Here is a 25818-nt window from a genome sequence, read left to right on the forward strand (position 1 = left end):
CTTTAGCACATCTTGCTGCCCAGAAGCCAAGGAGAGGCCTCTTTCTTAGCCCAAACTTATCCAGACAAAGTCAGTGCCAAGGTATCACCAAGGGGATCTGGGCAAAGCCCAGAAGAAGCCATATGACATCCAGGTCTCAGTCACGAGCGTGTCGGCTCCTCACTGCACTTTTCTGTCTCACCTACTGTCTGCTCAGCCTTCTCACCACGTGAGCCGGATCTGGTAGTCCTACTGCAGAGAGCTGTGTCTAGTGCTACTTACACTGGAATCACACTGCCTACACCTGCAACTAAAATGTTACCACTGGGGTTTTTTTAGAATCACTTGCCTTATAATGACTTACATCTCCATGGACTTGATCGATATTAGGCGCTCAGAAACCAAAACACTCCCATTTTCCGACACGAACACTGTAAACACAGACCTGAACTTGAATGTTCATGATTGATGATTCCTTGCTAAATACTGCTCTTATGAAATACCTAAAGGTCAGTTTAGTAATCACTGGACGCAGTCTCAAAAGGGGAGGGTTCTGAAGGTTTATGGTCAGTATTTTTATCAACAAGATTTCTGGAAGAACTCAATTTTAGAAACTGAATCCATGGGCCAGAGTGCAGCAATGGTACAGTTTACACATGGTCACAGTTTGCTCACTTTATGACATCACTTTAGAACAGTCACAGGATAGAAACAAAACATACACATATTTATATTCACACTCACACATAATACAATTTTACTGATCCAGACAATACTTCTTCTCAATTAAGAAAAAAAATGAAGACTGTTGTTTGGCCACCCAGGCATGAAATTTACTTAAACCTGGACTAAAGGAATGCAATACTCTTCAAGTAAACAGCGATTGCACAGTGATAACAACATACATTAAGATTGACACATGCTGTCTTAAGAGGTCCAGTAATAGCTAAAGACTAAAGAAAGTCAGAGGTGTCAGCCAAAAGTCAATATGCCGTCTCTCTTCTGTTCTGATTGTAATCCATCACTCAACAGAACAGCTATAGTCCAGAAGATAATACATTGTCCTCATATGAAAATGCAGGACTAATAAATTTGTGTCAATGAATTCTGCTCAAGACTTTCAAATTCTTCTTGTTGCATTAACAGAAAAATAAACCTTTATGGTTACTTCGATGTCAAATTTAAAGAGAGATATTTGAAAAAATATTAAGGTTTCTAAAGTTACATCGTGTGCAATAATTGTTTTAAAAAGTGGTCCCATTGGCATATATCCACTACTTATGTTCCATTGTTCTCATCGGAGTCCACCTTTCAGTTCTGCTGAACTAGACAGATATAAATAACACAGAATAGAACACTGATACACGTCTCACAGGACACAATACATTTTACAAAATCTCTCTACTATAGTACTAGAACTGCTGTAAAAGTGGACATCTCTGATACTTCCAGACAAATACATTTCACATTATAAGAAAAGTTGTGGTTACAAAGGCATTACAAATTTGATGGCCTTTTTCTATGGGTACTTAGGCTTCAAACTGTGTACCCAAAGCTTTCTCTCCTATTTTGTTGAGGCTTTGAAGGACCTTCCTTCCAGTCCTTTAAACAACAGGCTTTCTTCACTGTAAATCCCTGGAGAACTGAGTTTTAGGACTACACTATTGAACCATTAGAGAACTGAGAACTGATGACGGTGATGATCACCTTTGCACTGAGCAGGGTAAACTTAAAAAAATATAACCGATGAGACGACAGACTCGTCTAGATTTTGAGCTTTAAAAAGAAAAAGAAGAAGAAGGAGAAGAAGAATTTGTTTTCCTGTGCTGCCAGGAAGGCGGTAGGCTCACAGCGCCTCAGCGGACGTGTCCGTGGAGACAGACATGGTCACCTTGGCGATCTTGACTGTGCTCTTGATGCAGCTCTCCGCTGCCCTGTGGACGCTGGCTGCGTTGTTGGCATGTTTGTGCAGGCAGTCTGAGTCCCCCATGCTGTTGTCGAGAGGCTGCGCGGTGCCTTCACATGAGGGGAACATGCTCCGGAAAGCATGTCTCAGGTCCTTGCTCCGCAGAGCGTAGATGATGGGGTTCACGGTAGAATTCAGCAGGCAGAGCATGCTGCAGAAGGCAAACACCGTCTTAATGAGCTTGTTCATCTTCCCAAAGACATCGTACACCATGATGGCGAGCAGAGGGCCCCAGCAGATGATCAGAACCACCAGGATCAGGACCAGAGTCTTGGCCAACCTGATGTCCATGCGGGCTTGGTCCGGCCGGGTCACCTGCACCTTGCCGTCCTCCGACGTGTGGATGATGATGCTCTTCTGGGTGCCGCGCTGGATCATGCGGACGGCATGGCTGTGAGCCTTCCAGAGAATGTACATATAGGCATAGACGATGAACAGCAGCAGCACGCTGGTCACCCCGATCCAGAACATCAGGTAGGTTTCGTCGATGAGAGGGAAAATGTCCGAGCACACGGACTGCAGTTTCTTGCAGTTCCAGCCCAGGAGAGGCAGCACAGCTATCACGATTGCAATGGTCCACATCAGGCAAAAGGCCACCACGGCCTTGGGCCGGGTGACGATCCTCTTATAGGCCAGGGGCCTGTGAATAGATATATACCTGTCGATGGCCGTGAGGAACAGGCTGCCTACCGAGGCGGTGAAGGAGGCCGTGACCCCGCCCAGTTTGAACAGAAACACGTTGGGGCTGTCTTTGCGGTGGAACACGTGGAAGTCCACGAAGCTGTAGACGAAGATGACGCTGCCCAGGAGGTCGGCGACGGCCAGGCTACCAATGAAGTGGTAGGAAGGCCGGCAGCGGAGGCTGCGTGAGTGCAGGATGACGCACAGCACCAGCAGGTTCTCCAGGACCGTGAAGGTGCCCAGCGTGAGGGACAGCACGGCGATGGCCAGCTGCTGGCTGGGGTTGAGAATCATGAAGCACTCCATGTCCATGAAGTTCTCCCCACACTGAATGTTCTCCTCATTCTCTTTGTAGGACGAGAGAGACTTGTTGTAGAATTCGGTGATGTTCACCTGGTCCGCAGGGACTAACTGGGTGTTGTCGCCGGCAGTCATCTTTTCTTGGAAGGGGCTTCCCCTAAAGGAAGTTAAAGGAAATTTCTGCGGGAAGTATCCTAATTTGGAGGCCATGTCGCCTTTGATGTCTTCGTACTGAATGTCATTGGCGCCCACATAGAGGAGGTCCGTGGTGATGGTGCGGAAGGTGGTATCTGCAAGGCCATCGAGGATCGACTTCATACCCTCTGTCTTGGGTTAGGCCGCACTCAAAGTGACTGAGAAGGAGCCCCGCAGCAGGGAATCCTGACAGGAGGGAACACAAATAAGCTGAATGGTGAGAAAACCAGGAGAATTAAAACACACAAACAAAAAACCCCAAAGAACTATTGTAAACATCCCAAACATGTACCCTTATGTTATTCCATTCCTGTCTCTGAATATAGGTAAAATCCTTGTCTGATTCCGTCCACAAAATGAGTCTCTTAAAGAAAAGCTTCCAAAGTTGGTGATGTAGTGGCACATACCAAAAACATATGTTTCTTTCATTTTTCTTTTTTTTTTTGCCCTCTGGACTTAAGTCATTGTGTGTGTCCTGCGTGGACCTCCATGGTCTGCTGGTCAAATGAAGGCAATGTGTCTTGGGCAGGGCATGCATTTCATAGTTGTGTTAGGGAGTGTTTGCCACCTGGCTTCTACTACTAGCATGTGCGTGTGCACGCACAAACACACACACATACACACACACCGGATCCTTTTTTTAAAAAATTTGAATGGTGGTACTGGGGATTGAACCCAGGACCTACCTCATGCATGCTAAGCAGGTGCTCTATCACCACACACCATACCCTTCCCAAGTTCTAAGCAACCCCATGTCACACAATCTCTGCTCTTTCCCACCTTGTCACACAGGTAAGACCAAACATATAAGATAACCAAAGAATGAGACAGTGTGGAATCAGAGGTTGAATAGGTTGAGTTGGGTGGCCTATGTGTTGAGTACGAAGCAGGAGGAAGAGGCTGCTGAGAATTATAAGAAGCCCTTGGCCTTGGTGAGAAGATCTAGGTGCTAGACCTGACTCCATCAGCCAAGTTTCCTCACCCACAGGAGATGTTTGAACTCAGCCATGGCTGAGATGAACTTCTGGAAAGCCTACACCAGCCAAAAAAAGTGTTTTACTTGCCCTGAGGATCATGGGAAGACCAAGATCTTTACTACTGGAAATGGGTGACATGATGGACAGTGCATCTCGATAGCATCCCCCACGAGTGGTGAAGGGACACAGGCACTCTGAAAGACAGGAGACAGGCCTGAGCATCCAAGACTTTCCAAGTGAACGGCACTGGAAATAAGGGCTGAGAAGGGGGCAAAATTTTAAGGGCTCTTCAATTCTAAGCTAAGTAATTTGGTTCTGTTTGAAAATAAACAGCCATAGAACTGGATTTACTACTTAGAAATGTTTGTTCAAAATGTGGCTATTAGGGTCTTTAGCTTATAAAAAAAATATTAGAAATACCAAGGGCAGTCCGAGATGGCAGTGTAGGAAGCCCCGAACTCACCTCCTCCCGCAGGCATACATAATCTGCAGTTACAAATGGAACAATTCCCTCTGAAAAAGACCTGAAAACTAGCTGAACACCACTTCACAACAAAGGATAAAAGGGTCACATCAAGACGGGTGGGAGAGGCAGAGACATGGTCTCACTAAGACCCCATACCTGGCCTGGTGACCCACAATCAGCAGGATGGCACAGAATCTGGAGCTTCTCTCTGAGGAGCAAGGGGTGTGTCCCCCCCATTAGGCACTCCAACCCCTGGGACCCGCACCTGAGAGACAAGCCCCCAAAATGTCTGCTTTGAAAACCAACGGAGCTTAAATCCAAAAGACCCAAAGGGCTGTAGGGGACTGAGATACTGCCCTTAAAGGGCTCACGTGCAGATTCACTAGCTCCAAGGCTCAGCCGAAAGCAGTAATTTGAAAAGCACCTGGAGTAAATATGAAGGAGATTCATTTGCTGATCTGCTGGAGGAACAGGTGCCCTTGGGACTCTATCTCAGGGAACAGAGGCACTGGCAAGTGCCATCTTTGAAATGGAGATAAATAATTTACCTGATACAAAGTTCAAAGTAATGGTCATAAAGATGCTTGCCAAGAAGAATGGATGAACAGTGAGAAATTCAACAAAGAGATAAAAAAACAGAGGAAAGTATCAAACAGAAGTTACAGAGCTGAAGAATGCAATAATATGGAACTGAAAAATCCACTAAAGGGATTCAATAGCAGATTGGATGGAGCAGGAGAGAGAGTCAGTGATCTAAAACACAGGACCGTGGAACTCACCAAAACAGAACAGCAAACAAACCAACAAACCAACAAACCAACAAACAAACTTTAAAAAGGAAAGCTAGCTTAAGAAACCTATGGGACAACATCGAGTGGAATCCCATTTGCAATGGGGGTCCCAAAGGAACGGAGAGAAAGAAAAGAGAAGAAAATGTATTTGAAGAAATAAGAAAACTTCCCAAACCCAGGGAAGGAAACAGATATCCAGGTAGGGGAGTTGTAGGGTGCGTGAAGTGGGTTAAAGGGGTCAAGAGGTACCAACTTACAGTCAGAAAATAAAATAAGTCATGGAAATGTAAGGTACAGAATGGTGACTATAGTCAATCATACTGTTTTGCATATTTGAAAATTGCTAAGAGAGTACGTCTTAATAATCCTCATCACAAGAAAAAAAGACTTGTAACTCTGTGTGGGGATGGATGCTAAGTAGGCGTACAGTGGTGGTCATTCCACAGTGTACACAAATACTAGATCATGATTTTACACCTAAAACTAACGTGTCAGATGTCAATTACCTCAATATAAATACATACATACATAAATCATATTAGAAGTACTGAGTGATAGCTACAATAATTTTTAAAAGCACAAAACCCAATATTTTATTTACTAATTGTCCTTTTGATATTCCTAAACATACCACACAGGACTGGGGGGAGGGGGCGGAGAAAGGATAGTCATTACCTTGGACCCAATTAAACTGTTCTGAGTCCTCTTGCTAAAATACAGAGGTCCTATCTACCTGAATTAATAATTCGTTTACTCATCAATTCAATACATTATAGGGTATCCATTATGTGTCAGGCACTGTACTCTGCACTAGGAACACAACAGTTGCAGGGAAGTGTCCCTGACCACAAGAAGTGCAGTGTAACAGAGAAGACAGGCAGCTGACCCTTTAAGTGCGAGAAAATGTGGTCACAGCTATAATCAGGGACACACAGGATGCTGTGGGAGCTGCCAGTCTGAGGCGGTGAAGGAGGCTTCCCTCCAAAAAGAATGTTTATGCCAGGAGTTATGTAGAATTAACGTGGGTGGAGACAGGACACGGAGGCATAGAAAAAAATGTAATGAATACCTTAAGTGTCATGATGAGGTTTTTGTTCTGTTTGTTTAGTAACTTGGAATAGGTACAATGTGCTAAATGTGACCAACTCCCCACATTCTGCCACCTCTAAGTCCAGGCCATCATCACGGCTCCCCGGAGCCAGAGCACCCGCCTCATGGCCGGTTTTCCTGCTTCCCTGGACCTGTATCTCCTTTTGATCACTTGCTAAATAGCTGCTGCAGTGGTCCTCATAAAGTATGTGGCTGAGGGGGTGACTCCCATGTTTCAACCTCTTGGCCCTAGAGACCGAGTCCAAATTCGTCCTCGAGGTTTCCCTTTCGGATCCATGCTCTCCAGACTGTCACAGGCAGCTCTTTTCTTTGCTTCCCGGGTCAGCCCAGGGGAGTGCCTTTCAGATCCGACCCTCGTCACATTCTCTGTGCTCCACATTCTCTTCTCCCCGAGCAGGAAGCTCTCCAACTCCATCCCCCACCCCCACCTCCACGGGATGAAGTCCAGTAAAGGGCTTCTCGGGGGGAGCTAGCCCCTGCCTGTCTCTCCAACCCTCCTCTCACCACCCCTGGACCTACCACTTGGGCTGTACCAGGTAGATTCAGTTCCCCGAACATACTAAACCCATTGCTTTTCATCTTGGTACCTCTGCTCTGACTGCTCTGACCAAACACCCTTTCCCTTCCTCGACCTGGTCAACTCCGCCCCCTCAGCTTGAAGTCATCACTTCCTGTAGTTCCCCTGCTCCCGTGGTCAGACGAAGTACCCACTTTGGGGCTCCTAGAATGTCCAAATAGAGTTCTCTCACAGCGCTTACTAAACATTCTAGTATTTCTCTATGTTTGCGTCGGTTTTGCCCCTTCCTCTCACCCACTAGATGGTAGCTCACTGAAGGAAGGAGCATTGTTTATCTTCATGTGTATTCAGAGCATTTAGTGGATGGCCTGGCATAGAGAAGGGGCCCTAAAGAAGACGGTTGATTGACTATATGTATTTCAATATTGGAAAAAAATTCCTTTTCTATCCAGGGTGGAGAAGGGATTCTCCCAATCATAATGGGAATAAAGAAGCATGTAGCTTGAATCAAAGTATCTACCCTAGTTACCCAATCCATTCGTGCTAGGAAAAAAAATGTTCTATTTAGATGAAGTTATTGGTTACTTAGCCTACAGACTCGTGGAACGAGCCACATGACACAGGCAACTTTGGCTGGACAGAGATGAAAAAGAGTATCAGCAACGTTTTACTGGATGGTGAACAAAGCAAGTACAAGTAAGCCCCTTCATGGCCCCGTAGCCCTTTTGCAAGATCGGTGTGGCCTCTACTGACACCAGACCAAAGGCCCTGAAACCTGCATGGGTAACTTCTGTCATCACTCAGGAAATCACAGCTACTTCCCTTAGTCAGGGTTCTTGAGCCACTTCTGCACACCCTCCTGCGTTCTCACAGGGGCTGGGAACTGCTTAACCAGAGGCAGGAGTACGAGGGCACCGACCATACAGACACCCAGTGCGCCCCGAGAGCCTGGCAAGCCCAGCGAAGTGTCCTAGGCCAGTTGCCGAGGATGCAGAAATAAAGGATGCAGAAATGAAAGACCAAAGTCCGACAGCCAGGATGCTTCCCTGGTTATAAACATCTCTCCCTAGTCCCAAGCTCAGCCTCAGCTCCCCTTGTTAACTCTCAGGTTCCCTGTTTAGCCATCTGTCTGTTACATCCTTTCTCACATCCTCGGCTCTTCCAGGAGATGTCCTACATGCGCCCCACCACTGGCTTCGACTCTCCTGGGTCAACCTTGCTCTTTGTGCAAACTTACATTCGTGAAACACCACCATTTACATACAAAAGTTTTCATGTAATAGAAGGGAAACAGAAGACAGCCACAATCTGTGAGAGCTGCTAATGGTCCCAGCATCTCCTCAAATCTTACTTTGAATCTCAATGCCCACCCATGCTTAAACACAGAGCTTATCGGCCCAGGAGATGACTCCCTGCTCCTTGAATCATCTTTGCATCCCTTCCTCCTGTCCCTTTACCCCACTCCCCCCGTCTGAAACATTCATTTCCAAGCTCTCTATTGAATTTATCTTCCAAGGCCTAAAGCCATTTCTGAGACCTCCTTGACGTGCCCTTCCCACCAATTTTTCTCCTCTCTGATGAGCCTCACCTTAGCATTTAATCATTAGTTTACAGGTTTATTCCCATAGCTAGAATGTGGTTTCCAAGCATAGGAACGGTGTCTTTTTTTTTTTTTTCTCATGTGACTCATTGGCCTGATAACATGATAGCAAAAGAGGGTGGCAGGGAAGGCTGGGATCCCTTAGAAATGTCCCCATGAACCTAATAAAGTGGCAGTTGAATTTTATTAACTGATGGGTTAAAGTAGTCCTTTAATAATACATATTTGCCTTTTCTTAAAATTAAAAGAGAGAAGGGTAATTAATTCAATGGACATTTGGCCTGAAGACCAAAGATTGAGCCCAATATTTTCAAGTAGCTACTGGGAGCCAGTCCATGACCTGCATCCCATAAGTCACCTTCTCTTGAGTTACTAATTCTCCCTTCACACTGCCAATTAAATACTAATTTATTTGACATTTTGATTATTTATATGCATATATACCATTTGTGCAAAACAACACGTACAGAAGGATATACAGCAGATCTCTCCCATTCTGATCAGTTTTCTTCCTCAGAGGCAAGAAATTTCTTATTACTCCTTCCAGAGATATTCCAATGTATATTCAAGCAAATATGCATGCATTTAGTCACTCTCCATTTTCTTTTTAACACTAATATACACACTGTTCTGCACCTTGCTTTTCCACCTAAAAGCATACATGAAGGCAGTTCCACATCAGTACACAAAACCTCCCTTCTCATTTAGTAGCTGCCTTAGGTATCTATTAGATGAATGTGACCAGCCTCCTACAGATGCAGGTTTGGGTTGTTTATCATCTCTTGCTATTACAAATAATGTGGCCATGTCGTTTTTCACATTTCTTACAGTATTGTAAATGATCTTTCAAGTTGCCCACGCTCACACCCCGGACTTACCCTGGATTCCCCTCCTTCTTGGCCTCTACAATCAGGTAAGCCTTGCTGATTTTCCCTTCTGAAGCACTTATGGAGAACCTATTATGTGTGGGTGGTGCTCTAAGCCTCTGATGTATATCAAATTGTTGATTTTCACAGGAGCCCTGTGTGGTAGATGCCATCATTAAACCCACCCTACAGATGAAAGGCACTTAGAGGATAAGTAATTTGCCATTCACAGGGCTATAGGTGGCAGAGCCAGAATGAACTCAGATGTTTGGTTCTAGAGCAGTGCTACCCAATAAAAATGAAATGCAAGCCATATATGCAACTTTAAAGTTTCCAGTATCTAGGTAAAAGTTGAAATTAATTTTAATAATATATTTCATTTAACCCAATTCATCCAAAATATTATCGCTTCAACATGTGGAACCAGCCACACTTGAAGTGCGTAATAGCCACATGTGGCTAGTGGCTACCATATTGGACATTGCAGGCCTGGAGCTGCTTTTAATCTTTATGATACATCTTCTCCCTAACCTAAGGTAGGGGTGCTACTAACTACCTTCTTCCCCCCTACTGATTCCAAAAAGTCAAACCACTAGTAATGGAGAGAATGCTGAATCAGGAGTTAGCAGACCCAGATTAGTGTCAGACCTGTATTTAGGTAAGTAGTTAATCTTTCTAAGACTCAGTATTTCACCTGTAAAATGGGGAGGAGAAGGAGGAGGAGGAGAAGGCGGATGCCTCAACCATAGAACTGTTCTGAAAATTAAATGAAAAAAAAAGTGCATGTAAAGTACTTAACTTGGTACCTGGCACAAAATTTAAGTCTTCAATAAATATTAATTATTATCATTACTTAGTATAAAGGCTCTTTGCCATATATTATTAATTACACTTCAAGATAACTCATTGCCTTAATTAGATCATAGGATGCTAATTAAATTTTAATTTTTGTCTCAGCACTTAAAACATGAAGCAAATAGAAGATATTACACATGGGTGAGGGAGAAGGAAACTTTATTGAATGTCTATTACATTCTAGGTATTTGAGAGACTTTTCATGCATTCTATCATTAAATTGCCATGACAACTCTATCAGGTGCTTATTTATAATCCCCATTTCACAGATAAGGAAATGGAGACCATTAGATTTTAAATAAATTGTCCAGAATATGCAGCTGAACCCTTGTCTCTCAGACTCCAGAGTTTCTGCATTTGGACTTTAAGCCATGTTTTAAGGATTAACAGTAGTATAAAGCCATTTTGCATCTTATACTTTATTCAAGTCTTCCAGCTTCTTACCAGCACGAGTTAAGGCATTTTGCCAACAGTAATTAAGACTACCTCCCACCAAATAAATCCCTCTTTCCTATCCCAGCCCATCTAGGTAAATCTGCCTACTGGCATGTCCTCAAGAGCGAAAATTTTAGTATTTGGAAGAGCTATAAAGCTTCTTCAATAAAGACAAAGGATCACAGATCTTACTTCAGTAATGCAAAACGTGTGCCTGTGATTGACTCTACATTAAGATCACCACATATGTGATCACAATTTCCCATTTTACTGTGACCAAGCAGTTTCATTAAAACAAACTACTTGTTAAAACCTGAGCCAGGGCATGGTGTGGTTATGAAATACACAGTAATTTCTGTCCAATACAAGCCAACTTTAATTAAAGAATACAGTTAAAAAATGTACATAGATTTTGTGCAGTTCAAGGATCTTAGTAATGTCAAAATACCACTATGCACAGGCTATTTTAACACTTAATGGGATCATGGCAGGAAGACTGCTCTCTGAATTTCAATAATTCTTTCCTTTATTTCTACATTTGGATTATTACAGCAATTTCCACCTGATTATTTTTTTTTGCATTGAGAGTTTTCTTGGAGAGTTCATTAGTAATATAGTTGAGGCTTTGGGGGATGCAGCTGTCTTTAATTTTGTTTTTGTCTGCTACTGGGAAAATCATAATTGGAAATTTCCAGCGAGATGCGTAGATGCACCTATTAAAGAAGCAGTTGATTTTTTATTAGCATTATAGTAAAAGAATGATTGAATGACATTTAAGGGGATCTTCCTAGAATTCTGCTTTTAAAAATATAAGCAACAACTCTAACAATTTGGGCTCTAAATCGCACCTTCATAGTAATAATAATAAAAATACTTGTAATACGTTGAACCTATTATTTTTTAAAACTTCAGTTTTTTTAGATTAACATCACTTGTTCTTTTTACCCATCTCTCTCTGTGCACACCTGCTTCTGCACACACCCCTCCAAATGTATATGTCAACTACCAGGTTTTAGTATCATCAAGAAATTTTTATGGTTTGGTAGCAGCATGGAGTTTTTTTTGTTTGTTTGTTTTTAAAGTCCACCCCGAGTCCATATATTTGTTTCTATAACCATTAAGGGTATAAAGTGTCCATGTTCTGATTAGGGTGAGTATGGAGTAAGTTCTCAGACAGGACTTCAAATAGAGTCATTTCTATACCAGTATAATTTAATAGCAGGATTCTTTTGTTGTTGTTGTTGTTGTTCAAGTCTAGCTGATTTACAATGTTGTGTTAGTTTCTGGTGTACAGCAAAGCGATTCATATATATATATATTTGTTTCTATATATATATGAATATATATATTCATAATTATATATATATAATTTTTTCTTATTCATTTCCATTATGGTTTATTACAGGATATTGAATATAGTTCCCTGTGCTATACAGTAGGACCTTGTTGTTTATTTTATATAATAGTAGTTTGTATCTGCTAATCCCAAACTCCTGACTTATCCCTCCCACACCCCCATCCCTGTAGTAACCATAAGTTTGTTTTCTGTATCTGTGAGTCTGTTTCTGTTTTGTAAGTAAGTTCTTTTGTATATTTTAGATTCCACATATAAGTGATATCATATATTTATCTTTCTCTTTGTGACTTCAATAGCAGGGTATTTTAGTCTTCCTTACCCCACCAAAGACCTTCTTTGTTTGAGAGAGACATTTCAATACTTTCGATATCTGTCATTTTTGATTCTGGAATCAAAATCTTTGCAGCATCTCCCAGGGAACAGGCAGGAGATAGTATTTGCTTCCTGCAGGATGTCATGGCCCGGAAGGCAGAAAACCCTCCAGAAGCACCAGAAGCACTGGTGTTCCTCATATAATCACAGACTGTGTCAGCCCACCAGGCTCCTTCTCTAGTGTTTTAAGTTTACAAATGCTTTAAGGAGACAGTGCCGAGCTAACTTTGTCTAGATTGATAGGCGTCCAGGATATCAAATGCAGGAGTCCCAGGCCTTTTACTAATCGTGTTGTTTTCGTTTGCTGGTTCTGCGTTGCTCTGCTTGGCTAACCTTATAAAAGAGCCTTGTGAATGGTTCAAGAGAAAGAAGGTGCCAGTGGATATATTTGTTTGTTATTTTCCATTCATTTCTGGGAACAAGTCTGGTTTCTGTTAAATTGATCAAGAAAAATAACTTGCTAATGTATTTCTCTAACGTTAGTAGGGAAAACTGTAGTTGACTCATAACTGCATTATGTCTAAGGCACGTCCTTAATATACAAGCCAGATCTCACGGGCCAACATCGCCAACATGGATGAAGGATGCTTCTGCTAAAGTTGAGCAGGCAACCGAGTCTTTTCTAACTCTTACCTAACCAGTCGAGGTTTGGAATTATTAGTCTGGTCACTTACTGCATCATCTTCCATAATGAAATCAAAGACTGACTTAATAATCCTGATAATTCAGGCAAACACACATAATCCTTCTTTCTTGTTGATAATGCTTGCTCTCTTTCCCATACATAAAAGAAAATTCCATTATGCTCGTCATGCTTGGTTGATTTTGAAAGCCTTCATTATTATTCTTCTATTTTGTAATGTACAGCGTAAGTTATGAAATGCACCCTTTTCTCTGGTCTATTCTTACTAACGAAGTGTTAGATTTTTCATAAAAATATATCAATTAATGTGAACTAAACAGACATTAGGACACTTAGAAGGCTATATTTCTGGTCCAATTGAACCTGAAGTATGCCTAACTATTTAACATTTAAAGGCTTGTTAAAACATAAAGAAATTTTAAGGCTCAAGAAATGATGCCTTTGAACTACATCAGATTGAGCACTATTAGGTGATGCTACTACAAGGAAAGCCTATCACAAAGGCAAATTAATGAGATAAATGAAGTGATTTGTTAGACTTGTTGACTTTTATAACCAATTTCATTACCCACTTAATTTTGCTCTGCTCTTTTGATGTTTCCTCCTACCAGGTGCCCTTGCTTTTTGGGGGGTAGGATGGGGTGGAGGAGATACCTTTTCTGTATAATCTGTGAAGAGCATAAATGGAGCGGCTTTCCCTTAAAATAGAATTTGCAAAGTTTTCAGTTCCACAGAAGCCCTGGTCCACGTAAAAATACTCCCTAAGGCTGTCTTTATCTTGCATGTGAGGTGCGATCAATACAGGCCAAAAGCAATACGTGGAACCCAGAAGGTAGCTTATCTTTATAGTTCATTGCCAAGGACAGTGATGGTTTAAAGTGTGCTGCATGTTGTCCTCTGGTGCAGCATACTTCTACGTTTCTTCATTCATCTTGCAACAAAAAAGTATATTCTTTTTGAATCCATGAACAGACAAATGAAGCCCAACTGAAAACCAAGCCTGTTCCCCCAGGTTCAAATCTCAGAGTGACTGGGTGATCTGGGTGGTTAAATGCGCAACAGAGAACATTCCAACACCCAAATAATTTCAATAAGAAAGATCTGTATGTTTTGTGCCGGGCATCATGCTAAGGATATGTATTATTTTTACTTCATCTTTACATGAATTAGGTGCCATTACAACCCCCATCCTACATTCAAGAAAACTGAGGCTTAGAGAGGTAAAATGCTTTGCCCAAGGTTTCCACCAAAAGAGGATGGAGTTGGAACTTCAACCCAGGTCTGCATAACTCAGCTTCCCTGCTCTTAACTTCAAGGCCCAAGAACCATTTAATGACACTCTTCTTACCGTTTCTAAGGAAGGGGAAAGAATTGATTTTGAAAGAGGAGGTAATCAATAGTATGTAATAATTTTACACAATGAACAACTAAAATCTGAAGGAATGATCTGTTGACAGTAAAAAGATTGCCTAGAGTACTTGCAAATCATCCTTGTCTCATAGTCTTCAGGGACAAAGTATGACAATTAACTGTAAGCTATAAATCCTAGCCCTGGATTAGCACCTTATTTGCAGTGGCTGTCAGCAAATGATAAATAAAATCTAACTTGTCTTTGCCACTATTTAAAAAAATTACACAGATTTTTTTTTCTTCCAGCATCAATTGTAAGGATTGCAGACGGTCATGACAGTCACCACAACACCAGTGAGGAATGGAGGGGGTGCTTTCTTTAGGTCTGAATGAGGCATAATGGTGATTAGTAGACAAAAGCTTGAAACACCCATTCCCCATACGGAGAAATTCGAACTCAGCTGAAATCACCCAACTCCCCACCACGAGCAGTGTGGTCTTCTTAGGCCCGGAGGTAGGGTGCTTCTCTGTGGCTAGTTCCCAAGATCCTGCCTGGGATCAAGGCAGAAGAAACCAAGTAAACCTTAGTAGGGCTCCAACAAGGGAGTGTTGATGACCAGCTCTTGGTGCCTGAAGAGCACAAAGCTGTGTGACTACAGCAACGTGGCAGATGGCGATTAAGTCACAGGCCCCTTACGTGCTTTGGGTAACACATTTTTATTGGGCGCATGCTCTGCGTTGAGTGCTGCAGACATTATATATCCTTGTTCCCTACCTGGGCGAGGGATATGGGTCAAGGAAGCAAAGGAGGTGATTCTCCATCCCAACCAACCCATCAAACAAAGCCCACTCATCAGCCCTTCCCCTTCCATGGAAGGCAGAATCCAGTAGGAAATGAATACATGTAATAGGCACATGATATTCATCATCAAATTGTACTGGCTTGGGTAAATCCCCTTCCTACGTGGGCTTTGAGGTTTTCTCCCTAGAGAGATGATGGGCAACGCTGTCATTCTTGTGTCTAAACCCTTCAGATCATGAACACCTAGAGAGTAGGGACCTATCTTACATGGTCTTGTATGTCCTCTGCCTGGCACAGCGCCTCACACAGGGTAGGTACTTAATACTTGTTTACTAAATGAACACTGGTGTGCATCAGCAATAGGGCAGAGCTATCCTAACAGAATGACTTTTAACTGTGGATAAAGCCAGCTGATCATTAGGGAAGTAAAGATGAGTCTTGGTCTCATACAAACATCCATCTGAAAAAAACTGCCCAGACATAAAACTTACATGAAAGGCATCAACAACTATTTCTCCCAGCATCTTCAAGCTCAGTATCCCACAGAAGTTATACTGATGGCAAGTGGAAGTTACGGACAAAGAACAGGTATCTACTGTTTATTCCGATCCTTGTGCAGCCTGGTTGGGTATTGTGAACCTCAATGTTTTGCCACATAACAACAGTATACAAAGAGATCTTTGTGAGATGCAAAACCATGAATGAATCCGAATCCTGATAGATCTTTAAAGACAATATATGAAATTATGACTATATTGGACTTTTTCCTTCCCTCAAATGCATGCTCTTATGCACTGACCTTTCTCAAATGGGTTTCTCCATGGGCAAGTGTTATCAAAACAACTTGTCATGAGAAGTTATGTGAAAGTTCAACCACTAGATGGAGCGGCTTTTATAAGCCCTCAGGAATCAATTTGTTACTCTATTTAATGGACATAGTTCTTGCTTTGGTTGAGCGACTTCTTCTCCTGCTGCAACATTTTATGCATTTTACAACTGAATTAATTTAAACATAAATAAGAAAAGATGCTACCGAGGGTTAAAATGGGTTATTACGATTGCCTACAAAAACGAAATTTCCAATTGCTTTTCTGAGGCAAAAGGGTGTTGAGAAAATTTAATATATTGGTAAAAATTAATTGTGAGTATTTGGAATTCTGCCTCAAGAAAGTCATTAAGAATGAGTAAAGAAAAGTAGTTATACTGAAAACAAATGACATGTTTATGCTAAGAGATGCCAAAAGTAAGAAGGGAATGTCTCAGGAGCCCAAAATCAATTCTAATAACAAACTCAACTCATTTCTATTTTATGAGACATTTGGCTTTCCAATTGTCAAATACAAAATCACCAACACAGGTCATAACTCTGTGATGAGAAAGAATGGAAAATTATTTCCTATTATTACAGAGGCTAAAATGGAATATTTCACAAAAGAAGTTAATATTTGTTCAAATACTCATACAAGGCAAGGATACAGGTTTCTAGGTAATTCCATTTCCTTCCTACCGTTTTCTCCCTGGAACAATTTTCAGTGTTTTTATTGTTGTGTAAGTTCAGGGTTCCCTTTATACATGATTTTAAAAACTAGGTACTTACCTATCACCTACTTTAGTTGAAGGTCACCTCCCTTACTGAAAAATTTTCAGTGTGTACTAACAATGCAAGATATAAACAGAAAAATATGCTTTCAATATGCAAATAGCAATGTAAAAAACCAAACTAGAGGAACTTGGATTTGGTAAAGATGTAAAATATGCTTTGGAAATGCAGTGACAAATTGGATGCAAGTACAGAATTTTTATGCCATTGAAGGCATGAGGTAGTTCTATTGTAGCCATTCAAGAGTTGGATCTTGAATCAGGGTTTGTGTGATACAGTTATGAGCTCCTGAACAGGATGGAGGAACCGAAACTATTCAGAAAAAGTGGTGTGAAGATAAAGAATTAGGAAATAAGATAGCTGAGCACGGGCTAGATGTTCCAGTGCTCCTCTTAAAGAACAGTCTGAAAAGTCCGTGGTGGTTTGGAAGTGCGCACAGAGTTGGTCATTTTCTAGGTTGGTGGCTCTCAAAGGGTGCTCTCCAACCAGCAGCATCAGCATACCCCGGGAACTTAGGAGAAAGGCAGTCTCAGGCCTGACCTCAGACCTCCAGAATCAGAAACTCTGTTCCTGGGTTGGGGCACAACTGTGTTTTCACAAGGTCTCCAGGAGATTCTAAGATACTCTAAAATTTTAGAACCACTGGTAAAGATGACAGAGACCTGTGAGAAAGACTAGATGAGAGAGGAGAAGAGAACTAACTTTTAAGAAGAAATGAGATGAAATAGGAAGAAAGACTATTCCGTGAGTATAGGATTTTAGATCACTGAAATGGATTACCCAGGGAGACTGCTCATGATGAAGTGGTCCCTCACAGGAGATCTTTAAAACCAAGCAATTTTTATTTGACTGGAATAGAACAGTGTAGTCTAGCCTTGAAAGTGAGCATAAGGAGTGGAGAAGCTCTCGAGGATTTCCAGTCTACAATCCCGAGCTTCTCTGCACTTTTTCAGGAAACTTACTTGCTCTCTCTTTGGTCTATATCAACAAAGAAAAGTGGCTTCAAGACATAATATGTACTTACCCAGTATGCAGACATAAATTTAAAACTGCACACCCTTTTCTCTTAATTCTATGTACAAAGTCTATGCAAAGTTTTACAGCATTGCTAACCAAGTCTTTCAATACCATTGTGAAGGAACCCATGATTACTGAGTATAAAGGAACAGAAAAAAGTAAAAGTAACATCCCAGACTATTATTTTTTTAAGCTGGAAATGTTTCTGTTTCTGTTCTTCTTTTCTCAAAACCATAAAATAATGTTATCACAGGAGATGAACCCAGCAAATGGCAAACTAAACTGGAAATGTTGCAGTAGGCCCAAGTAATGCAGATCTACTGCAAATTATCTTACAGAGCTACCCTGGCAGTTATGCAATTTACACTGCGTATAGCTGGCAAGTATCTTTCAAAAATACCTACAAGTTATAAATATATTGAAATGTATCCCAAAGCACTTAAATACACAACTCTGGGCAGCCTGTTCCCTCTCTAATTATTTCATCAATAAAAATGGATCATAGATTACTCATAATTAGTTTCCTTAGCTGAGGACTAAAATCATTCAAAGATTTCCCTTTTTTATTTGTATGAACTTAGGTATGATTTCCAAAGGTAGGTGTACATTTTCAAAAGTCCAATTTCCACAGATGCAAAGATATAGATTTCTTTGGACAATCTTTTGCTTACTTTGGTTATGTGTTAAGGCGTTTAGCCTTTTTCTCCACAGGCATATTGCTTGTTCACCATAACTTGTACAAAAGCTAGAGAAAACATTTACAAATTCTGGTAGCAATGCATTAAAAATGAGTTGAAAATGCAGTTCATTTAAGAAGCAACGCTGGAATAAACCAAAATACACAGATCACAGTGGCATTAAAATAAGCATCTCTTATAAAGAATAAGTCAGGTTGATTTATTTTTAAATAGAGCTGAATTAAAAGCAAACAAGAATAACAAAGGCATACTCCCCATGATATTGGTTCACTTTGCTATATTAAAAACATCTTTTTTAACTGCTTGGCCAACAGAAATCAATGTTATAAAATTTCCTAGTACAAATGTCCATGTGTGAAAGTAGAAATTTGCTTTTTTAAGACAGCATACTGGAATTTATCACCAATTTAAGTGTAAAACTCCTTAGAACTTAATTTACAGAACTCATATTGACTCCAATTTTCTTCTCTAAATATATGGTCTACGGAACAGGTAAAGAAATGATAAAGGAATGAGGGGAACCCTTTCATTTCAACATAAACTTTGAACATTATTCCCTAATTATATTTTATTTTAATTATATTTAAATATACTACTGACATACACAGTTTGTGAAAGCACTTGCCAGTATATTCAACTACCACAACAGATTGCCTGGCACATCTTTGAAAAATGCTTCTGCTTTTCTTTAAAAAGCAAAAGCATGGAATTTGCCAGTGGGGATTAAAAAAATAGATGTTACACTGTCGAATTTTGGAAACTCTCCTGCACTTTATCTCCTGAAGTTAAAAAAACATTTTTAAAATGCTATTCAGAGTTGATCATGGTGGTAAGATATCAAGTCAAAGATAACGAATTTCTATTCAACGAATCCAAACTCTAAACAATCAAGAATCCAAATCAAAGTGGAAAAACAAGACATTAGATAATAAAATATTGTACTCTAGGGAAAAATGATTTGCCATCTGTGTGAGGAGAAAGGGAACTTAAAACCCTCACTGCAGTCACAAATGCCAAATTTACTTTAAGAAGCTTATTCAAAAATACAAACTATAGTGCAATAATAGCACAAGGGGTTAAAAAAAAGAGTTGGCTAAAAGACATCGATTCCCATCTGACCAATCTCAACTCACACGTTCAATAAGAGAAGAAAAATACAAACAAACAAACAAAGCCAAACCTTGAAAGCTTTCCTGCAGTGCAGGTGTGAACATTTCTCCAGCTGGGGCTAAAACAGAATTCACGGTATTTTGGAACGACTGCTATAACTGTGCCAGACCCATTTGCTCAGATTTGGTTAGTAATCAACTCGTTCCTCAAAAACCCATATGAACACAACTCTGGATCTCAGAATTCCATACTAAGTTATAAATTAACCTGTCCAAATGAAACTTTTAAATTAGAGGCTAGCCCAAAGTTATACACCTATATGGAAAGTATTTCAAAAATCACGAAAATATCAATGAAAACTAGACCAAGAACATGTTTGTCACTGCAGCTGCCCTAGGACAATGGTTGTAACGAAATGGGCTTTATTTTCCAAGAGGCATCCTGTTCAGTGAAGAAATATGACCCAGGAAAGCTTTTTAGTAAATATTTTATGGTAAGAATGAGAGGTAATCACACTGATTACTTTCTGTAATGGCTTTGACCTCCAATTACTGATATGTCGTTAACATACCTATTATCCATGCAGACCTGTTGGACACAGAAGTTCATCTAACCTCAAACCATTTGAAGAGTACCACGAGAAGCACTGGAAAAACCACTGAAACAGTCTTCCCTTTTCCTCCTCACAAATTTCCTATAGTTTTAACTTACTTCTGACAGTATTATAATGTGGTATATCCAACAAAGGAAACTATGTTCATATGCATCTTGTGATACAGTAATAGCCTTGCGTATCTTCTCCCAACTTTCAAGTTTCTTTCCTGAGTTAATAAACAATTAGCAAGACTGGCAAAAACTGCGTTAAACGTTATCAATCAGTGTTTATGAGAAAAACTGTCATCGAAGGTGGTTATGCCCAACCTGGCCTCTTCGCAAGATTCTTAGAACACACGAGACTAGAACAGATTTCCACTATCCTGGAAAATAAGCATAGTCTTGTTTTGATTCCAGGTGGATACTTCCTTTTGCCTTGAGTATTCCATGTCTGTCTGCATAGTGGCCATGAATTTGGACACTTCCCCTCAACTGTAGTATTTATTTAAAATCTCAGTCATATGTTCAAACATATAAAGGCAACATGTCTCAATTTTTATTTCAGCCTTGATATAATTTATGGAAAAGTTTGTTCATATATCTGTATAAAAGAGTATTTATACATTTTAGTCATCTCAGATCATGCAATAGATAACTTAATGTTATATATATATATTCTGGGTGGCATTTATTGTTTCTTTTAGTCCAGAAAATATTTGGGAGAAATCTGATTTGATCTGTAATATGTAATGAAGTGAACCCAATCTACTGTGAATTTAGTGAATTAAATGTTTATCAAAACATTAAATAGCAGTTCAGTTACAAAGTGTTGAATCCTCCAATCCCTCAAAAACAGCAATTGGGCAGCTATAATATAAAGTTAACAGTATCATGAGAACAGGATGAGGAAAGAGCTGGAGATTCAGCGGGGAGAAATATGAAGTTAAAATTTTGCCAACATGAAATACATCCATTGGTTTTGATTTCCTCTTATTGAACTTCTTGACCAAACTTCAGTCAAGATATGAAAAATCAGCAGAGCTTTCAGCCCCTCAAAATATAGATATGCAATATACAGACCTGGTCCTGGCATAGTTTTTCAAACAATGTTGGGCCCAGGTCATTTCAAGAGTCAAAAGCAGAATTATAAATAATTTAAACCCAAAGGCTGGTTTCACTCTAATTTGTTAGTTCAATTAGAAAATGATGACTACAAAATTAAGAGAGAGACTCACACTGGTGGAGACACGGCATCCCCTTTTTGCAGGACTGAAAGCTCTCATCTTTGTGCTTCATGCAACTGAGCTAACGTAATTACCCCAAGAAGGCCAGGCAGCAAAGTAACAGACAGGCTCCATCTTCTAACCAAATTCAAGACGCTATAACCAAATCTCGTTTTATTCACTGTGTTGTTAGGTATTTCCAAATTCAATGTATTACTCTTTTTCGCAGCATTCCTGGAGAGCTAATTATGGGAAATAATCCCTCTTCTTATTAGGCCAACTGTTTTTTTCTGGGGAGAAACATTTGGTAAGCGTGGTGAACTATAAACTGCTATTATAAGTTCCATTTCATAATAGTTTATTCTTATACAGCCAAGTATTCCGATTCTAATTCCACAGACTAATATGCAAGGCAATCAAGGAGCCTGTCTAAATTTCCTGGCGGTTAATCTTAACTTGGAGTCAAAGCAAAGAAGAATGTCATGCCATTGTTTTGAAAGAGTTTTTCCGGCTTTGCGTTAGTAATTAATAAGCTGACACTGCATACTAAACACTTATCAACACAATCAACGGGGCTGCTTCTGCCTTGAGAAAATAGGTACACTGACCCGAGGAGTTTTCTTTTGGAAGAGACTGTAATATGCCACAAATATAGTGATTCTTCTGGAGGATCTCATTCCCAGCAATTTCGTCTTGGTAACATTTAACAATTTCACTATTTTAACATTTTGAAATGCCAGAAAGAACACACTGATCCTGCAGCTAGGCTTATTAGAGAACAATCTCACAGGCGAGACAGGGAGGCATGCAGTCCACTGGGAAAAGGGTAACAGAAAAAGGCAGAAAACAGTGGATAACAAACAAAGCCGAGCACACCTCCAACGTGAGATCGGATTTTCACCAGAATGTGAAACTTCATATGTCAAATTAAATAATATCACCTATGGCTTATGGCTTATTTAAAGGACAGGGTATAACATTCCTTTTATATGCACATATACTGATGCTACCTATTAAAAGTGGGGGAGGGTCATGAATATAATTTGCCTTCCTGACAGTGAGTATGCAAGCATAGTAATTTTATTTTTGAAAGGTCAGAACTGAGCATAGCCCCCTGTGGCAGCACTGTACCCCCGTGGAGACTTACGAACACAATGAGACCTCTCCCCCATCAGATACCTGATACATACCTCAGCCACGACTGCTCTTTGCCTGGAGTGGGAGACATCTTTGGAACAAAAAGAGTCTGTTTACAATAAGTTCTCTTGATATCCTAAAATGGATTAGTTTTTAAAAACCATGTCCAAGCTTCCTGCCCAACTGTGGTAACTGCTCTTGTGTCTACAATAACTGCCTGCAGTAGGCAATGTTTAAAATTCTGGAGGTGTGGGGATTCTGCTCATGTATGGATAATCAGAAAATAATCTGTCTCACTTAAGAAGCTATACGTAGCCTTTTATTTGAATAATATTGCTCTTAACTGAGTTAGAGAGCGGGGGAGGGGGGAGGAGTACCAGGAAGGAAAATAAAAAAGGGGGACAGAGAAAAATCAATCAGTATATCTTCCCTTGCAAACTGTCAGTAGGGTGGGATTAGAAAAGCAACACTTTAAATCAGATAAAGTCCTGTGGGAATCTTAAAGGTTGGCTGCTCTGGGCTTCTCAATATTCTGCAAAATAGATTGATGGCAGTGGTCACCCACTGATACTCAATGTCCAGAGTTTCCCCTAAGAAACTGCATTACTCCCATTGTTCAAAAGATATTAACTTGGTAATAAATTTGAGAAGTTACGGGACCCACTGAGATGTATTTCAATACCTTTAGAATCAGTAAATCTGTTCTAATCTCTTACTGGAGGATGCTTAACACACCAAGAAAGCAACAACGAAAGCAAGAATAGCACTTATTTGAAGGAAAATTAAAAAGATGAGAGACAACATGATTAATAGGTGACTAAATTTTTTCTGTTAATTAAATCTATTCACCTGAAAACTAATGTTAGAAACAGGCATGTGGCTTTTAAACTTTCAAATGACCAAATGACAGTTTCTCACGGTTGTCACAGCAAACACATTTTCTTCAGGAGCTGATCCATTTGTGATTGTGAGCCTTAGCAAGAAAGATCTTTTAAAAACACAACCCCAACTTTTTTTTTAATCTAATGGCTAGTTCTTAGTTAAAATGGTTCCATCATCATTCAAATTTAGATGTTAGTTAAATGCTCATTTAATTTTCCTCAGTGAAGAGTGCGTCTTGTAGCTATATTTTTCTATATCCAAAAGTTTACTATTCGACATACCTTTCTTTATCTGGCATTTAATATTAGACTTTAGACAGTTTCTAGGTTTAGTGCAGAGATAGAGGTACTTCTCCGGGAAGACTTAGTTGCTGATACGGTTTATAAGCATTAAGCATCAACTCAAGCTCCCGTTTTTCAAACATGCACAATTACACACTTTCCACAAACAGACATCATCGCATCCAGAGAGCCAGGTGCACACATAGTCAATAACTAGTAAATGGTAGAAACCTCCAGAAGTAGCACAGACCACAGTTAACAGGCTGGAGCTGTACAGCTTAGTAAACACCGATGCACAATTCGCTCACACGGAATAAGAACTCCACGAAGGACACTTAGGGACCACACTGGTCAGCATCCGAGGGGGCGGGAGGCGGAAGAGGTATTTACAAACGCAACTCTGCAGGATCTTACCCTTCGCATCCCCCGGTCCTCGGGGGAGAAGCTCCCTTGGCACCTCTCACCCGGCGCAGGGGCTGCTTCTCTGCTAGAACGAAACGTGCCCCCTGACTGTACGGAGAGCTCTGCAGGGAGCCGAGGCGCCCCGCCCGGGCCAGGGGAAGGCACTGGCGCCGCGGGAGCCCAGAAGAGGCGGAGGCGGAAAAGAAGTGGAGAAGGAAGGGGTGACCGAGAGAGTAGCGAGAGGGAGGCGGCGCCGGCGCGGGGATGCGGGCGAGGCAGGGTGGGGTGGAGCGGGGTGTGCCTCCGTCTGTCGGTCAGTAAGTCAGTCGGTCCGCGCAGCGCGCGCGCCGGCGTCCCCTGCCTCCAGCGCCCGCCCGCGACAGCGATCCGGACTGGCGCCCCCTCTGCCCGCGAGCCTCGCCCCTTCCCGGGGCTCCTCACTGGGTCCTCCCGCTCGCCCCGCCTGGCCCGGCTTGGGGCCGCCCGTTTCCGCCAGCCCGGGCGCCGGTCGCCTAGCCCAGCTCGCGCGGTCCCTGCCTCTCCCTCCGCTCGCGCTCTGTCTCTGGCTCCCTCTCGCTCCGGTCCCATTTATGAAGCGCGGTCCCATCACGTGTTAATGAGCCTTTGTCCTGCCCTGGCAGCGGCGGCAGCACAGACCCCGCCGAGGGAACTGCACGGGGAGGGACCGGCGCGCGGCGCAGCGCGGCGCCTGTGGCTTCAAACTTTGCTGGCGCGGGGGACCGGCGGAGGTGCCAACCCTGGGGCCAGAGGAGACAAGCCTCTCCGATCCGGTCCGGTCCGGTCCGGCCCGCGTCACCTACTTCTCTTCCTCCTTCACCTCCTCCGCCGCCGCCGCGGTCCCCGGGGCCCCCACTGCCATGGTCTGGCTCTCCTCCCGGATACCCTTACACACTGGCCGAGCCAAGAAGGGGCTCGTTCCTGAGCTGCCCCGGACCTCGGGGCCATTAATCACGCGCGCCCTGGCTGCGCTCAGCCCAACACCTTGCGCGGGGGTCACGTCTGGGCCAGCAGGCTGAGCCGGAAGGGAAGGGGGAGCGGGAGGGGCGAGGCTGGCGCGCCAGGCCCGGGGGTGCGGCCTTGAGCCCCACCCCACCTCGGGCCGCCCCCGCAGCCGGCAGCCAGGAGCCGAGCCCGCGGGCAGACGAAGCCTGGGGACCGTGCCGCGCAGTCCCCGAGCCGTTTGCTACCTGGCGGCGGCCGCGCGGCCACCTGTCCTCTGCCTCGGGCCCGCCTGGCTTCGCACCGGGCGCCTCCTCCGGCCCCCGCCGCCCCGCCCGGCGCAGACCACTTGGGCGCGCCCCACCCGCCCGGCCCCGGCTGCAAACAGTTGGGCTCCGTGGGCGGCTGGCTCTGCGCCTCCCTGCCGGGCGCGCCCCCTCCCCAGCCGCCTGGGGGGCCCTGCTCCTCGCACCTACTCGCTGGAGGAGGAAGTCCCCCTCCAGGGCCGGGCGGGTGGCGCGAGGGGCTCGGGGGCAGCCGCAGCAGGCGCCTGGGGAACCGCGGTGCGCCCGGCGGCCGCGGCAGGAATTAGGGGACATGCTCGTTAATTGGTTCCACTATCAGCCGCCGTCTGCCTCCCGTGTGCACGGAT

At 42.5% G+C, this 25818-nt stretch overlaps 1 protein-coding gene across 1 annotated transcript; it reads right to left on the reverse strand.

Moving 5' to 3' along the window:
* Positions 1-1176: 1176 nt before the first annotated feature.
* On the reverse strand, positions 1177-24279 carry CNR1 (cannabinoid receptor 1). Its single transcript, XM_006200298.4, has 2 exons — positions 24219-24279; positions 1177-3307 (listed from the first exon to the last, which is right to left on the reverse strand). The coding sequence occupies exon 2, from the start codon at positions 3242-3244 to the stop codon at positions 1826-1828; it is 1419 nt and encodes a 472-aa protein (XP_006200360.1). The 5' UTR covers positions 3245-3307; positions 24219-24279; the 3' UTR covers positions 1177-1825.
* Between the last annotated feature and the right edge of the window lie 1539 nt (positions 24280-25818).

This window comes from Vicugna pacos, chromosome 8 (genome assembly GCF_048564905.1).
Source record: "Vicugna pacos chromosome 8, VicPac4, whole genome shotgun sequence".
In the NCBI taxonomy this organism is placed as follows: Eukaryota; Metazoa; Chordata; class Mammalia; order Artiodactyla; family Camelidae; genus Vicugna; species Vicugna pacos.

Coding starts and splice junctions, on each gene's coding strand:
- CNR1 (XM_006200298.4), bottom strand. CDS start 3,244: ATGAAGTCGATCCTCGATGGCCTTGCAGATACCACCTTCCGCACCATC.